This window comes from Astatotilapia calliptera, unplaced genomic scaffold, assembly GCF_900246225.1.
Source record: "Astatotilapia calliptera unplaced genomic scaffold, fAstCal1.2 U_scaffold_63, whole genome shotgun sequence".
Classification (NCBI taxonomy): Eukaryota; Metazoa; Chordata; class Actinopteri; order Cichliformes; family Cichlidae; genus Astatotilapia; species Astatotilapia calliptera.
Genome location: NW_020535804.1, coordinates 78,496 through 96,239, shown reverse-complemented (window position 1 = coordinate 96,239; position 17,744 = coordinate 78,496). Strand labels below are relative to the sequence as shown.

Sequence of the window (17,744 nt, the reverse complement as noted above, 5' to 3'; positions counted from 1 at the left end):
GAGGAGAAACAAAATTCTGATTACTTTTTCAGGCTTGAAAAATACAGATCAAAAACAAACTCTATTCATCAACTAAATATTAATGGCATTGTCTCTGACAAATTTCACATTTCTGTGCCAAATTCATACTAAACTATACAACACAAAATATAATGAGGATGTCTCAACACGATTTCTCATAATATTAAAAACCTAAAAACTATTGTTGTGCAAAATAGAAGTTATTGTGACAGCCCTCTGACAGTGGAGGAAGTTTGTAATTCCATTTCTTAAGGCCAACAAATCTCCTGGCACAGATGGTTTGACTGCAGAGTTTTGTAAATCCTTTTCTAATCTCCTGGCTCCGTTTTTACTGCAGGCTTTCACAGAAAGTATAGAGAATAACACCCCCCCCCCCTCCTACTTATTCCAAAACCAAACAAAGACTTACTTTTTATTGATAATTGGAGACCCATCTCCCTGCTCAATAATGACTATAAGATTATGGCTTTAATACTTGCTAACAGAATTAAAGAGGTCTTGGACACAGTTATCGATGAGACACAATCAGGCTTTATGAGAAATAGACAAATTTTTAATAACAGACTGGTTTTGGATTCACTTGATTACTCTGATTTGGTACATGACAATAGCTTCATTCTCTTCCTGGATTTTATAAGGCTTTTGATACAATTGAACATCAATTTATTTTCCACTCTTTGGAAAAATTTGGCTTTGGAGAATTTTTCTGTAAAGCTGTCAAAACCTTATACGCAAATGGCAATAGTTCTATTAAAATGATTAATGGCTCCACCCTGAGATTTGACCTGAAACGTGGTATTCGCCAAGGATGTCCTATTTCACCATATTTATTTTTACTTTGTACACAAATTCTTGCAACTAATATTTCAAACAGTGTTGTACAAGGAATCACCTAGCCTCGTTTAATTACTCCCAATTAAACGAGGATAAGGCTACATGGTGATGGACAATCCCTCTCACCCCATGCATGTGCATGTGGCTTTTTAGCATTCTCCTCTCAGACACCTCCACCAGGTTCTCCAGTCTGACACCCAAAACAGAAGCAGCCTTTTTAATCAGCCTGTTGGCATCCGCTGTCTTCACCCCACTGCTCCAGCACACAGGTGCAAAGAACACAGTGCTCTCTACCACAGGCCAGCATTTTCCCACAAACGTTGAAAGCATGTATAATGAAAAACAAAAGCTCAAATTTACTTTTAAGCTTTTCTCATACAAAAGCATACTTTTCTCTGTATGCTCTGTGCTTTTAAAGGCCTTGAATTCTGTGATATGTACTGTAAATGATGTGGAAATTTACAGAGGTCATAAAGTAGGTAAATCACCGCCGATAGTCTGGTTGTTTAGATTTTCAAAGGTTTTTGTGTCTGTAGATCTGTTTGATGGCAATTTGGACTAGTCTGGGAGATGAGGACACACCCACATCTGTTCCATACCAGTCATGGAGGGTGTTAAGGCTTTGAGTCAGCTTCGGGGTATCAGTCCCTGAATACTGAGGTGCAAACTGCAAAACAATAACTATTTTGTTAACAATAGGAGAGCTCCAAACTCTGGCATTAAGATCAGCACTAAAACAGTGCTCCAGGAGCTTCATTGCATGGGTTTCCAAGCAGCTCCTGACATCTAATGTGTAGGTGGCCCACTACTTTTAACCCTCTCGAGGCAGGCGTTGCCAATTTGCAACAGTTAAAAACTAACAACCTGATTACCCCACATACATATTTTATGAGTTTTTTTACTCAGAAGTACCACTGCAGGACTTGGTTGTACATTAGCAACAAAAAGTTTAATTTGAGCCTGAGAGGGTTAAACACATAGTAGTTTATTCAACATTATTTTAGGATCAAACGTACAACCTGAAAACAATGATGGCTCTGTTTGTCATGAGAGAAGGTAGAGGTCTAATTGTTAATTTGAGATTTTCAATGATGCAGTTTCAAGTGAAAAACTTTGGTTTCGTTCAAACCTCCAAACCCTAAATCTATAGAACTCAGATTAAAGTCATTAAAAAAAAAAGACCGCTACACAATGTTTTTCAAATTTATTATTAAAGTGCATATAAGAAGAAAGAAAATCTCAAAATATGATTCATAAAAATGTTAGTTCTTTTAAATGAATTACATTATTTTAACATTAAAAACAAGTTATAGTGCCTATCATTTCATTATACTGGCAAGTAGAAATAAATGTCACTGGCTGCAATAGACCTTGTATTCTTTGAAAAATAATGTCACTTTCTCTGAGCAGTTTGTAAAATCATCTTTTTGGTTACTGCAGTTCAGCGATTCCTCTCTGATATCACAGTTTGTCTCATCTGCAGAAAACTTAAGTGCACCTGCTCAGAGCTAGCAGGCAATTTTTCAAGTAAATAAAGGGAATTTTCTATCCTTTTCCAGTGAGATACTGTCACTCATGACAGACTTCCTAATTTTAAGTGTGAATGTTCTGAAACAAAGGTAGCCTAGGAAGTGGTTTCCCTGGAAATTTTGAGTATATAATTTTTTTTTCTCCTTCTCGGCCACCTTTTACCCTTCCTTCTCATATGAAGCACAACTAGCAGATGCTCCAGAAATGCTCGGTGGAGTCCCTTGTTTACATCTAAGTCACACAGTACACCAGTTACACACAGTAGTAAGCTGTGTATTTCTCCCTCCAGCGGTAAAACAAATTTATTGTTTACACCTTTATTTTGGATTATAACTTTGTATTAAAGTACTATACTTTCTTTTTACCAAGTTACCAGTGGAGGTCAAAGCGGTTAGACATGTTCAGGTTCGTCTCATTGTAGCGCACACTAGCACTGTGTTGCTTTATCAATGATATCATGATATATGTAAATATATAAACATTTATACAAGTCTTAACACAGACCACTTGATATGGTGCAGCTGTATTAGACATGCAACTGAACACTTTGCTTCACCTGTACTGACACAGGACAGATTAAAAAAAAAATCTACAACCCTATACCACAGCATCTGCATTTGCTTTGGATTAAAGATCCTCACTGTATAATGGAGGATTTTAATTTCTGAACTTTTGGGATAAAGTTTTTTTTTTTCCTATTTACTTTCTATTATCTTATGTACAAACTGAACTTTGTACAGCAGAGTGCTTCTGTAACAGGAGACTCTACTGAACTCCACACAGACTTATGGAGGAACCAGGCCAAAGTGTAAATCCAGCATAAAGAGGTTCAGTGAATGTTGTTTTGAAGGTGTGGAGGTGGATCAGAGTGTCAGAGGAGACTCTGTAGAAGGACAGAGTGCCAGCAGGACAGTCCACATACACTGCTACTCTGTTAGAGACAGAGGGGGAGGAGATAGATGTTTGTCTTCTATTATGACAAACAGAGTAATGGCTAAAACCACGATCATCATCAGAGCAGCTCAGTCTCCAGGACTGATCATTCCTTCCAAATAAACAGTCATCTCTTTCTACTTTTCTTCCGATTCCTCTGTAACTCACTGAAATAAACACCCATCCACTCCACTCAACCTCCCAGTAACAGCGACCAGTCAGACCATCTTTGCACAGCAGCTGATGATATCCATCATCAAATCTGTCTGGATGATCAGGATATGACTGAACCTTCTCCAACCATGTCACCTCCCTGTTGTTGTCAGACAGTTTGAGGTTTCTGTTCACTGTGTTTGTGTCGACTGTGAGTTCACATGACCCTGATGGAGAAAACAAACAATCCAGCTGCAGTTATTGATTCATCATCTGTTCATTGATTGACATATGATGATGACTCCTGACATCAGAGATGTGAATGAGCGATGTAACAGTCTGAGGATGACGTGCTGTGAATTTAATTAAAAACACACTTACACTTCCTCAGGCCTGGTTTCAACCATCTGACTCCAGCAGGCTTCACCCTGAAAGAAGGAGGGGGGGTCAGACCAGCACAGTCACTTTCAGCATAAACACATGTATAGCACATCACTTTACATGTGTAGCATTTCATGTACCCTTTACTCCAATGAAAGTCCTGTGACAGCATTTCTATGCAACCCAACACAACAATGGAGAATGTCAAGGCAATGGCATACCTGCTGCTCAGTCTATGGCATTTTGTCAAACTTAAGGACCACGCTGTTGGTTTCTGAACTCTTATTTCTTAAATCCAGCTTCACAGACAGAGTTGCATCTTTGTCAGTTTTCGAGAGCAGTGACCAATTGCAAAAATTAGCCTTTATATTCATAGTGTTTCATGTCCCCTTTGAGATGGTATTCAATTGTAAAGAAAAACGACCGGAAATGAGTAGAGTCGAGTCAGGCTGTGAAGGCACTAGTGGAAGAGGGGCATTTTATTGTAAGATAAAGACCCTACAATAATAAAGAGAAAACCCCAACAATCAAATGGTATCCTGTGAACAAGCACTGGGCAAATGGTGGGAAGGAAAAACTCCCTTTTAAAAGGGCATCTGCCAAGACTGGTTGGGAGTGATGGGAAGGACACAGGACAAGAGACACACTTTAAAAGAGAGCAAGATATTAACAATAATTAATGATTAAATGCAGAGCGGTGTATATACAGTGCTTTGAAAAAGAATTCATACCCCTTGAACTTTTACACATTTTGTCACCTTATCACCACAAACTTTAATGTTTTTATTGAGATTTTCTATGATATAACAACACAAAGTAGCACAGAATTGTGAAGTGGAACAAAAATGATACATATTTTCAGAATTTTCAGCAAATTAAAATCAGAAAAGTCTGGCATGCATTCCCTGCACCAATACTTTGTAGATCCAACTTTCACCGCAATTACAGATCCAAGTCTTTTGGGATATGTCTCTATCAGCTTTGCACATTTAGAGACTGAAGTTTTTGCCCATTTTTTGTTGCAAAACATTTCAAGCTTAGCCAGATTAGATGGAGACTGTCTGTGAACAGCAATTTTAAATTTAAATACGTTTTCAAGGCACTTTAAACACAGACTGTGAAAAAGGTGAGTCAAAAGGCAAAGTGATCTATTTGGGTGACATGGTACTAAGTTCTTTAAGATCGGGCCTGATTATTCAAGTCCTCGCATGTGAGAAGTATTTTAAAGTCAATTATGGATTTAACAGGACCAATTACCAAAAGCCAATATGCGAGAAATATTCTCTTATTCTAGTCCCTTACTCTATTCTCGCAGGATTTGGACCAATTGAATATGTTTCAGGGAGGTTTTAAGACAGCCTGATAATGTTTCTAAAATTTTTAGGGCCAAGTACAATAAGCTCAAATTTTTCTGATTTTGGAAGCAGGAAATTAACCATCTGGGGTCGATGGACGCGCAGGTGCATCTGAATCACATGACCAACTTAAGATGACATAGCAGCAAGATGCAGCCACATCTTGCTGCTATGTCATCTTAGATAAGCTACACAAAACACCACTGTGCATTGTAACAGGAACATGAAGTGGTACAATAGAGCAGTGAGAGACAACTAGGTGCAATGGGCATTTGCTGCCAACATCTGCTATTCAGAACTCATCAAATTCTTCATCATTTACTTCTTAGTTATTAAAGAAATTATTAGAGTTCCAGCATAATACTTAGAATTAATTTTATGAGGCTGTTTAAATTTGCCCTGACTATTTTAATTATCAACAACCATTCAATTTAACAATCATTTTAACAAATTTAGGTTAGTTGTATTTTATAACTACCGTATTTTTTGCACTATAAGCCGCACTTAAAAATTTTGAGAATTAATTTTCTCAAAAATGCCTTATGTATGAAAACAGACACATTCATCAACAATGCGTCTTATAATCCAGTGTGCAATCACTTTCCTCTTTTTTTTCTCTTTTTTTTTTAAAGAAAATCTCAATACGATATTTAACCAGAATCAAGTGTTTCAGCAGTAAAGAACCATGCAGTAAAACTGTGTGCTTCTGTTAGTGAGGCTACTTTAGGACTCAATACCTGAGTGTATCCAGTCTCAGCTGCTTTAACAACTTTACTCCTGTGTCTCCTGGATGGTTGTATCTCAAGTCCAACTCCCGGAGATGGGAGGAAGTGGAGCTAATAGCTGAGGCCAGAGAAGTACAACCTTGTTCCGTGATCAGACAGCCTGACAGCCTGCAGATAACACACATCGTATACCATGAATTAAAAGAAGAAACTATAAAAAATAATAATAAATTAAAAAATATATAAAAAATGAAAAGCATCAGTGGTCAATGTCTAATTTATGCTTCAGCAGGAAATGTGACACAGCGTGCAACTATTGTGATTGGCATGTTCAGCACAGTATGTTGGCTACTTTTTCCACTACCATTTTAGAATTTATCAGTGAGAACCATCATCACCTGAGTATAAAATATAATAATCTATGGCATCAATTAGTGCTGTCAGTGTTAACTCGCTAACGGACATTTCCGCGTTAATGCGGTTCTGGCGTTAATGTCATTTTAACGAGATTAACGCTGACAGCACTAGTATCAATATTCGATTTTTAAAAATTTTTAAATTCTAAAACTACCAGAAAGGAATGTACAAAGAAGTAAAAAAAAAAAAACTGAGGGAAAAATACATTTGACCCAGAAGGGGGGGGGAAGAAAAAAAAAAAAGGCATAGCATCCCCACGACCATACAAAATGCACCACTTACGAGCATAAATGTGGGCAACAACTTCAGCCATTTACATAGGTTACGTCATAATGTCCCCAAAGACAAAGTTGAGGGAAAGAAAGGGCAAACTCCTCCTAATAAAACCATTTCACATAGGACTGGGCGATATATGGAGTTTTTAAATATATCGATATATTTTTATACCAGATATGAAATGTGACAATATCGTTTATCTCGATGTAATCTAGGTTACGTTATAATTATACTTGTGGAGCTGCAAGTTTGCCTCTCTATTGTCAACTTTTGTCTCTACGCAATGTTACTCTGCCTTGCCTCTCTCTTTCACTGAACACAACTCCCCCTCCCCCATTGCTTTACCTGCAGGCAGCAACAAGATGGACACGGCAGCTGTCAAAGAGGAGCTGGTCGGTAAAAATAAAACATTTGAAGATTACTATTTTAGTGCTGTCAGCGTGATGTTAACGCCATAACTGCATTAACGTGGCAAATCTCTGTTAACAATTTACCATGGATCGCCCAAGCGTGGGGCTGGATGGCATTAACGAGCTAACCGAGCAAATGCGTTGACACCTAAAATCCTTTCATTTTCTCAAAAATCGACAGTGTGCCTTATGTATGAATTCTGGTTGTGCTTACTGACCTCGAATCGATTTTATGTGGTACACAATGCTCAGAAACCTTTCAAAAAATGTTTTAGTACGACTTTGATAAGCTACGAAGTTACACTGCTTGATGGATTGTTGGAGCATTACAGCTACCGAGGAGCAGAGATGGGCAGTAATGCGTTACTTGTAACGTGTTACTGTAATCCGATTACTTTTTTCAAGTAACGAGTAAAGTAAGGGATTACTATTGCAAAAACAGTAATTAGATTACGTTACTTTCCCGTAGGAACGCTGTGTTACTGCGTTACTAAAACCATGATTTTTTTTGCGAGAATGTCTCATGACAGTGACGTAAGCAAGTGCGACGTTAGTGACAACAGCTGTGTGCAGATCAACAATGGATAATATATCGAGTGTGGGAGAGAGTATGAGCATGCAGCGTTTAAAGCGTGGAAGTACTGACCTTACTTTGAGTTTGATTCCATAAAAAGTGATAAAAACATTAGTGTCCATTGTGCGTGAGAAGAAAACTTCTTTTTACAGCAAAAAACCCCTAAACTTCCAAGCAAGCACCGAGTGCGCTACAACGTAATGGGAAACTCACAGAGAAACTCGCGGATTCTTCAACTGACCGCTGCACACCTGCACCAGGGTAAACCTCCGCCTACCCCACTCCTGCTTTACAAAGGTAAAATAGAGCAACAGGACCACTGAGTCTTTGACTTTATTTATTTTCTGCTGTGCTTTACTTGCATCTACTTGAAAGAGTGTAAACAAAAAAAATTATTTTATGTGCTGGAATGTGCAGAAAATAGGTTTAAATGTTAAACAAATTTCTTCCAGTCAGAGAATGTTGCATATAATTAAATTTTTGCTTGATGCATAAAGTTAAAAGATTAAAACTAATAAAACAAGTTTAAAAAAGAGACTTTTCCATTTGATTACATTTTGTATGATGGATTATGTAGAAAAAGTAGAACTGGGCTGAAAGATCTATCGCTTTATCACCTTCAGGTTGTAAATCGTGTTTTTAAAAAGTAACTAAGTAACTAAGTAATTAATTACTTTTGAAAATAAGTAATCTGTAAAGTAACGAGATTACTGATTACTTTTTTCAACTAACTTGACCAACACTGCTGAGGAGCCTCGCGGAGTGATACGTACTCTGCTTCAACGTAATATTACCGTACTGTCAATGTTTTCTATCACTGTGTTTGATGGTACAGCTTTACTCTGCTATAGCTGTGTGCTATAGCTTATTCTTATTAGTGGTCTTTACCTGTGAACATAATCTCACACTTATATGACTCTGACGTTATAGTGCTAATTATTTTATTATTTTATTGTTGCGTTGCCTATGTCCTCTATCACTGTGTATGATGGTACAGTTCTACTTTGCTATAGCTGTGTGCTATAGATTATTCCTATTAGTGGTTTTTACCTGTGAACATAATCCCACACTTATATGACTCTGATGTTTTAGTGTAAATCATTTTATTGTTTTATTGTTTCATGTAAAGCACTTTGGCATGCCCCTGGCTTTTAATGTGCTCTATAAATAAAGATTGTTGTTGTTGTTGTTGTTGTTGTATAAGGACCATAAATGGCACCTGTTCAGAGACACGGTTACAAAGAGGATTTCAAACTCCAGGCTGTCAGTCAGTAGAACTTGGGAACAGAGCAGCTGCGAAATCTGTCTTTGTTATTATGCTCAGCGTCTGTTAGTTTACATTTTGACTGCACAATTGTGAGCTTTTTGTTATGCACAAAAACAACATTGTTTTATTTTATTTATGGAGCATTATTATTTAATAAATGCTGATAATTTATTTCTGAGTAATTTTTTCTTGTACATCTACACTGTATGTTAATAAATGTGCCTATGTGAGATTTGGGACACAGCTTTGACTAAGAACTCTCTTTTTGTTCTTACTTTATGGCTTAAAAAAATATAGAGATATATATCGTATATCGAGAATCCAGCAAAAGAATACCGAGATATGAATTTTGGGTCATATCGCCCAGTCCTAATTTCACAATTCACAACAAAGACAATCCTGCATAGCTTAGTCAAAACAGATTTTAGGTTGACTTAGGCTGAATATTTTAAGAATGCTTACCTGAGTGTTATCAGTTCACAGTAGGGACTTTTCAGTCCACCAGACAACAGTTTGACTCCTGAATCTTTCAGGTCATTGTCACTCAAGTCAATTTCTCTCAGACTAGAAAACTGGGAGCTCCAAACTGAGGACAGAGCTTCACAGATTCTCTCTGAGAGGTAAGAGCCACTCAGTCTGAAAGCAATAATAATAATTAAGCAGTGAGGAATTGTTTTTTGGCATCTGTTAAAAGGATTGTGTGTTTAAATTATGAAAACTTGATCATATCTTACAGTGCTTTCTTAGAAGCTTTCACCACTGGCAGCAGCCTCAGAAGAGCCTCCTCTGAAGCAGAGTATTTCTTCAGGTCAAACACATCCATATTTTTGCCTGATGACAGTAAGATGACGACCAGAGCTGACCACTGACCAGGAGACAGTTTATCTGTGGAGAGACTTCCTGATCTCAGAGACTGTTGGATGTCCTCCTCAAGAGAATAATCATTTAGTTCATTCAGACAGTGCAAGAGACTGATGCTTCTCTCTGAAGACAGATTCTCACTGAGATTCCTCTTAATGTACAAAACTGTTTCTTTATTGGTTTTCAAGGTACATTTTGTCTGTGCTGACAGGCCTCGTAGGAGAATCTGGTTGGTCTGAAGTGAAAGACCCAGGAGGAAGCGGAGGAACAAGTCCAAGTGCCCATTTGGACTCTGCATGGCTTTGTCCACAGCAATCTGGTAGAACTGTACATCTGCATATTCTTTTATTTTAGACTTATTGGAAGTTGGATGTTGTTCTTGCAGCAGATTGACTCTAGAGTTGATGAAGATCAGATGAACGTGAAGAGCAGCCAGAAACTCCTGAATGCTCAGATGAATGAAGCAGTACACCTTGTCCTGGTACAGTCCTCTTTCCTCTTTAAAGATCTCTGTGAACACTCCTGAGTACACTGAGGCTGCTCTGATATCGATGCCACACTCTGTCAGGTCTGATTCATAGAAGATCAGGTTTCCTTTCTGCAGCTGATCAAAAGCCAGTTTTCCCAGAGACTCAATCATCTTCCTGCTCTCTGGACTCCAGTGTGGATCTGTCTCAGCTCCTCCATCATATTTGACCTTCTTCACTTTGGCCTGAACCACCAGGAAGTGGATGTACATCTCAGTCAGGGTCTTGGGCAGTTCTCCTTCATCTCTGGTTTTCAGGACATCCTCCAGAACTGTAGCAGTGATCCAGCAGAAGACTGGGATGTGGCACATGATGTGGAGGCTTCGTGATGTCTTGATGTGGGAGATGATCCTGCTGGCTTGTTTCCCATCTCTGAATCTCTTCATGAAGTACTCCTCTTTATGTGGGTCAGTAAATCCTCTGACTTCTGTCACCATGTCAACACAATCAGGAGGGATCTGATTGGCTGCTGCAGGTCGTGTGGTTATCCAGAGTCGAGCAGAGGGAAGCAGTTTGCCTGTGATAAGATTCGTCACCAGGACATCCAGTGAGGTAGGCTCTGTAACATCAGTGAGAATCTCAGTATTGTGGAAGTCCAGAGGAAGTCGACACTCATCCAGACCATCAAAGATGAACACAACCTGGAAGTCCTTAAAGCTGCAGATTCCTGCTTCTTTGGTTTCAGTAAAGAAGTGATGAACAAGTTCCACCAAACTGAACTTTTTCTCCTTTAACACATTCAGCTCACGGAAAGTGAACGGAAACATGAATTGGATGTCCTGGTTGGCTTTGTCTTCAGCCCAGTCCAGAGTGAACTTTTGTGTCAAGATTGTTTTCCCAATGCCAGCTACTCCCTTTGTCAGAACTGTTCTAATTGGTCCAGCTCTTCCAGGTGAAGCTTTAAAGATGTCCTCTTGTCTTATTGTCGTTTCTGGTCTGTCTGGTTTCCTGGATGCTGTTTCAACCTGCCTGACCTCATGTTCATCACTGACCTTTGCAGTCCCTCCTTCTGTGATGTAGAGCTCTGTGTAGATCTGATTCAAAAGAGTCGAGTTTCCTGCTTTAGCAATCCCCTCAAATACGCACTTGAATTTCTTCTGAAGCTGAGATTTAAGTTTGTGTCGACACAGAGGAGCAAAAAATTCTGAAATTATAAAATCAGTTAAATTATTAGATAATAAACATCTCAACATTTCTTCCCCTTAAAAATGAGCGAATTAATGTTGATTCATTTCATAGTTAAGGTACCATTAATTTAACAGTTTAAACATTTAAAAACTTTCTCTTACTATACAGTAGACTGTCAGCCAGCTCATCCTGCTTCATTGTCTTCAGGAACTGCAGTGTGAACTTCAGAAATGCCTCTCTTGTGCTCTTCCTCTGCTCATCTTCCTCACTCCTTACAGCATGCTCATCCTCCCACCGACTCTCTGAGCATCCTGGGAAACCTAAACTCAGGGCCTTCTGCATGTTCTTCAGCTCATTCTTCACAAACGTGAAGAGCTTCTTTTCTAGTAGCTGGAGCAAAACACTATATAAATCACTCAGACTAAAATGGATGCAAACATTAAATTCATGTTGGACACAGTGACAACCCCCTGGTTTACAATGTGCAGCACAGAGTTGACAGTCAAGATTTCAAGGTAATTTTCACACAAACCATAAATATGGAGTCCAGCTGTGTTTCATGCTGCTGGGCAGACTGAGTAATAGGAAACTCTGATGTCTGCTGGTCCACTCTGTGGAGGAATTAATATTTTATTCAAGTAAGGTAAGGGGCAAATATCAGTATAAAATTTTTGACAAAGAGAGTGAAGCAGTCGACTCCGCTTTGTTACTTAGTGTTTTCTTTGACTTGGAGTGTTTGTGACCTGGTGTCAGTGTTTGGTGAACTTCATGTGAGTCAGTAACTGTTTTGAAGGTGCAAAATATGTGGGGGGGTTTTTAACAACTTTAGTTATACATTCTTACTCTCGTCCAGAAGGATCACTTCTTTTCCTTGAATTTAAACGGTGTTTTACTGTTTGGTCAGCATTCATAAATACAGAGCTTGACTGATGTTCATGACAGTCTTGTTGATCCAGTTTTCTCCTGAAAAACACCAGAGTTAACAAAAGACAACATTCAGTAAAATAATACACGAATAACAAGATATTTGCTAAAACACGTTCCATGACATTTACATATATACAACCTTATTTAGTCTTTGCAAAGCTCTTTAAAATACATTTGTCTTTCATGTATTCTCACTCTATTTCACACACACACACACACACAGGTGGAGTTTTCAGTATAAGTATTCATCTGCCTTCAGAAACAACTTGAAGGTCAGTTTCTTGTCCAGTGAAATTTGGGTAAATGGAAAAGAACAGCCAAAGTATGATTAGTGGACAAGGTGTACTTCTAATCCTGGCCACCCGCGGAACATGCATGTTTGAAGTCTAAGGAGCTTGAAAAGAAAAGCGTCTGGACTTCTTTAAGTTTTCTTTAATCCAAGAAGCTTCTTCAGTTCTACTGAAGAAGCTTCGAATGAGAGGTGAATCGTCTTCAAGCAACTTGAAGAAGTCCAGATGCTTTTCTTTCCAAACTCCTTAGACTACCATGACCTGGATCACTGAGAACCTTCACAGACATGCATGTTTAAACATTTCCCAACAGCTAGACTTTTCCCTTCCCCTCAAAACACAGCACAAGACATACTAAGGGAAATACATGCAACGCCCACTTTCTTGCAGTCTGTTGAAAAATGCCCAGCTTCCTAAAAGTATGCTCATTTATAAGCTCAAAAAGGGGTCCTGAGGTATTCATGAAGCCCAGGGTCCTTTGATGGCCATCTTGGCCATTTGATTGTTGGTCAGTTGGTCATTTTCCTCTTGACAAAACTCATTCTCTAAGGTGTTTAGGACAGATGAGTTGGCTTGTCAATCAAGTATAGTAATAAAATGGCCAGCAAACCATTTGATAGTAGTTTTGGCACTGTTGGAAAGTGGTGCTCCCCAGTTTCTTTTCACCTTAGCCTAGCTGGATGTCTCTGTCCCACTTGTGGACAAGAGATATTTTATTCTGTATTCTTATGGTCACAGTTATAATCAGAATTATCATTGATTAATCATTTACCATTGTTACCATCTATGTTACTCTGAGCCAATATTAAGGTACACAGATTATTAGCACTTTGATCAGTCTATTGTTGTTCTGTATTATTCTTTCTATTTGCTTAAGCTGTTGTACATCAGTGTCTTTACACAACTCGAATTTGTGGGTCCTGTTGGACCCTGGGCTGTCTACATTCAGTTCTGCACGTACTCAGGCCTGTAACAACATGCACATAGTTATGTAAAACACGCACGTTCACACACACACACACACTTAGTAAGAACAGGAGGGTCGTCTTAGGACAGTTTTTCTGATAGATATACTTTCACAAAATGCACAATGTAATACACACTTGTTTTTCTCTAAAAGTAGCAGTTGATGTCCATATAAGGAGAACTTTTTGAGTGTGGGGAACTGTTATCATTTCCAGTAAAGATCTAACTGTGACGTCATCACGGCAATATAATGATGGGGAACGCTCCATTCGCAGAAGGATTGTATTGCAAGTTTTCTTCCCTTTGCTTAACCATCTACATCACATGTGTCAAAGTCGAGGCCTGCGGGCCACATTCGGCCCGGCGTACATTTATTTCTGGCCCGCGAGATCATTTTATATAGATGTACTATTATTGTTATGCATGGCCCGGAAATATGAGGCGCTAATAATATACTAACTACAGATCCCATAATGCAGCGCTGCAGCCTCCTTGCTGAACGCTAGGCTAACTGGGAACATTCCTGCGTGAATTAAGTCAAACTTCTGTTATTGCGAAGCTAACCGCTCACAATGGTGGAGAGAAAAGTTGATTCTGAAAACAGAGCCTTTCAGCGCCAGTGGGTGACTGAATATATGTTTCCAGACATTGCTGGTAAACCCGTGTGTCTTATTAGTGGAGCTAATGTGGCTGTAATTAAGCAATTTAATTTAAGACGGCACTACGAGACAAAACGTCAAGATAAGCTGAAAAACCTAAATGCAGAGCAGAAACTACAGAAAGTAGAAGAGCTAAAGAAGAATCTGACATTTCAGCAGACTTTTTTCACAAAGCAAAATCACAAAGTGAAGCTGTTGTGAAAGCAAGTTTTATTGTAGCAGAGGAGAAAGCCAAATCAGCTCGGTACCACTCTGAAGAGCTGCATGATGAAGCTGTGCGACGTCTTGTGTCCAGACAAAATGCAGATTTTGGAAAATGTGAGCCTGAGCAGAAATACGATTGCTGATTGGGTTTGTGAGATGGCCACTGATTTAAGAACACAGTTGTGTGAAAGAAGCAAAAACTTTATTGCATACTCTCTTGCTGTGGATGAAAGTATAGACATGATGGACATTGCACAGCTGGCCATCTTCATCTGTGGAGAGGAAATATTGAAGCAAGTCAGCGGACTTTGCTGAACTGCACCTGTGCAGATTCAGATGGAGCTGCAGTGTAATGATACACTCAAGGGAAAGTACGACACTGAATGGCCCGCACAGTTTATTAGTTCCGTTCCAGAAGAAACACCCTAGCTCCGTCTACATGCGGCTCCAACCTTGTGTATGCTTTCATTTATTTTCTCTGGGGTTTTTGGAAGCATGTTCATATTTCTAACTTGCATAATTGCAAGTTATAATTCTTTGCATAATTTTGACAAGATATATTTTTATGAAGAGCAAAATATTTAGTATATTTAAGTATTTTTTTTTAAAGTTTATTTAATCTGGAATAATATTCCTGTCTGTTTTTATTCATATTTATGTTTAAAAAAAACATTGTTTTAGTGTGTCCAATAAATGTTTATCTTGTTTGGCCCGCGACCTAAAGTGTGCCTTGAGTTTTGACCCTCTGTGCAATTGAGTTTGACACCCCTGGACTACATCATGGTAAAGACTGGTTAACATGGAATTTTCTCACCCTAAACGAAAGTAAGACTGAAGTTACTGTCTTTGGAGGTCATGCCCCTATGGATAAGTTAACTGAAAAACTAGGTCCTCGCTTTAGCTTTAGCTTGCTTGTCATCATTCCCACACTGTAAGAAATCTCAGATTTTATTTCCTCTGTGTTTTTAGATAGCTCCCTTAAATTAGAGAAGCAGGTGTGCACTGTTGTAAAAACCAGTTCTTATCAGTTACGTGAAATTGCCAAAGCAAAGCCTCATCTTCCCTTTAAAGACCTAGAAAAACACATTCATGCCTTCATTACCACTACACTGGACTGCTGCAATTCTGTCTATTCAGGTCTTCAACACTGATCTCTCCATCACTCACAGTTAGTCCAAAATGCTGTTGCACATCTCTTAACAGGTGCTAGAATTTATGAAAACGTTACTCCAGTTTTAGCAAATTTACACAAGCTCCCTGTCCATTATCATACTGGTTTTAAGATTCTTTTACTGACTTTCAAAGTTTTAAATGGTGTGGCGCCCAGTTATTTAAGCAAACTCATCATATATAACCCCAAAAGAGCCTGAGATCATATAGCCAGATGCTCTTAGTACAATCGAAGTCTTAACTGAAGCATAGAGGAGATCGGGCCTTCGCAGTCGCAGCACTTAGACACAGTCTTTTAAATCTCATCTTAAAACTCACTTTTTGTTATCTTGGCTTTTAATTCAAGTTCAGTTTGAGTGCCATCAGGCTTGTTTTATGTTTGTTTGGTCAACAGCAGACTCCTCTAGATTATCTGTATTTGTTTTTCTATCGTTTTCTCTTGTTCTTAACGGATTGTGAAGCACTTTGGTCAACTTTGTTGCTTTTAAATGTGCTATAAAAATAATTTCACTCAGTTTTCAATTAATATGCTGGTAAAGCACTCTGAACAAACAGACTTTTCAGCAATGACTTTCTGTAGCTCGCTCTCCTTGTGGAAGATCATAATCTGGAAACCTACCAAGTTAACAGTCTACTCCAGTACACACAGCCACAATCATGGGGGGGGAGTGAGAGATGCACAGTATTATAGTGTTTGAATAATTAACTGATATTTGAAATGAAATATTCAAATTATTTAAGATACTGGATTTCTAATTTTCATTTAATTTCAGGTTAAATGTTTACTGTAATTAAATTACAAAAAGAACTCCTATGCAGTTTTGTATTTGTAGTATAGAAATATGAACATGATCATGAACACGTTATCCCAAATTTTCTTATTACAGCAGCTGAAAATAATATTTGGTACACAATTTTCGGTCAAACCTGTATTGAAGACTTCTTGCATCTGTCCTTGTGGCAGCAGAGGTAAATCAGTCTACCAGAGAAAGTGTTCCATAACACATTGTTTAGGTGGATAACAGCCTCTTCAGTGAAATCTTGACCATAGATTCAAAAGTTCCAGTTTGCAGCTAATAATAGAGCCAGACTTCCTAATCAGTTTATTAAATCTCTTGGTGTCACCAGCTCCAGTGCTGCTCCCCAGCAGACCACAGCAAAATACACTGTGCTCCACAACTGAGTAATAGAAAAATCGCCCTTGGGGCAGGGCTCTAGAGTCCAACTAATTTGGTTGCAAATGCGACCAAATTTTTCAATGGTGCGACTAAAAAAAAAAAATCCTAGGTCGCACCGGTGCGACCAACTGTTAAAGTGACCGAAAAAAAAGTTTTCACAACTCTGAAAGTCTTCGTTTGGTCAACAGCAGACACACATTATGCCCCTACCGTGGTATAAACCAATCAGAGATAGTCAGGGGCGGGACCTCTCTGATTGGTTGTGGTCCAGATATTCATGTAATCCATGTATACGTTTGAAAGTGCAGGGCAGGCGGATAGAGAGAGGTGAGTAGCTTGAATTAAGCGATATGTTTTAAATATAAATGTATATTGCCCGAAACACCAGAATCTGAGGTTAAGGCTCACAAAACTATTTCAACCACCAAACAGCAAATGAGAGCAGATAAATGGATTCCACACAAAGATGTAAACACAGAGCGCGGACCCGACGTATCAAAATCAGCTTTCTCTTTCTCGGCTTTCTCACCCGACGGCACGTAGACTGACACCCCGTCGGGGCTGAAAGCCTACAGCTCACTGATTCTGATGCGTCATGTCCGCGCAGTGTTTGCGCCTTTTTTACTCTAGATTCTGATCTGCAGGTTTTGTCTCTCTCCAACCAAATTCACTGACCAGCAACAAAAGAAGCAGCAAACTACGCTTCACATTTGATAAACATCGTAATGAATTCCCTCTTACTTTTGCTATTTTGCTTCCACCACGATAAAAATCGCACTTCATGCACAGCTCTCTCTCTCTCTCTCTCTCTCTCTCTCTCTCTCTCTCTGTGTGTGTACTTCAGGAACAGTTTCCCGTCTCAAATCTCTTTTTTCTGCATTATTCATTTGCTTATTACCCACCAGTCTACCATTGTTTACAGCGCTGTTAAATGTTCTCGGACAAAAAAGCCCAATTT

At 38.8% G+C, this 17,744-nt stretch overlaps 1 protein-coding gene across 11 annotated transcripts in view; it reads right to left on the bottom strand.

Annotated features, from left to right (window-relative positions):
* Window positions 1-1,826: 1,826 nt before the first annotated feature.
* Window positions 1,827-17,744, bottom strand: part of LOC113018338 (protein NLRC3-like) — a 39,531-nt gene continuing 23,613 nt past the window's right edge. For all 11 annotated transcript variants that reach the window (XM_026161389.1, XM_026161393.1, XM_026161395.1 and 8 more), the window contains 8 exons: window positions 12,236-12,355; window positions 11,925-12,003; window positions 11,554-11,782; window positions 9,611-11,408; window positions 9,339-9,512; window positions 5,945-6,100; window positions 3,853-3,899; window positions 1,827-3,698 (listed from right to left, as the gene is read on the bottom strand). In XM_026161389.1, coding sequence (XP_026017174.1) covers window positions 3,151-3,698; window positions 3,853-3,899; window positions 5,945-6,100; window positions 9,339-9,512; window positions 9,611-11,408; window positions 11,554-11,782; window positions 11,925-12,003; window positions 12,236-12,355 — 3,151 coding nt within the window. In that variant the 3' untranslated portion in view covers window positions 1,827-3,150. The remainder of the gene's footprint in view (window positions 3,699-3,852; window positions 3,900-5,944; window positions 6,101-9,338; window positions 9,513-9,610; window positions 11,409-11,553; window positions 11,783-11,924; window positions 12,004-12,235; window positions 12,356-17,744) is intronic.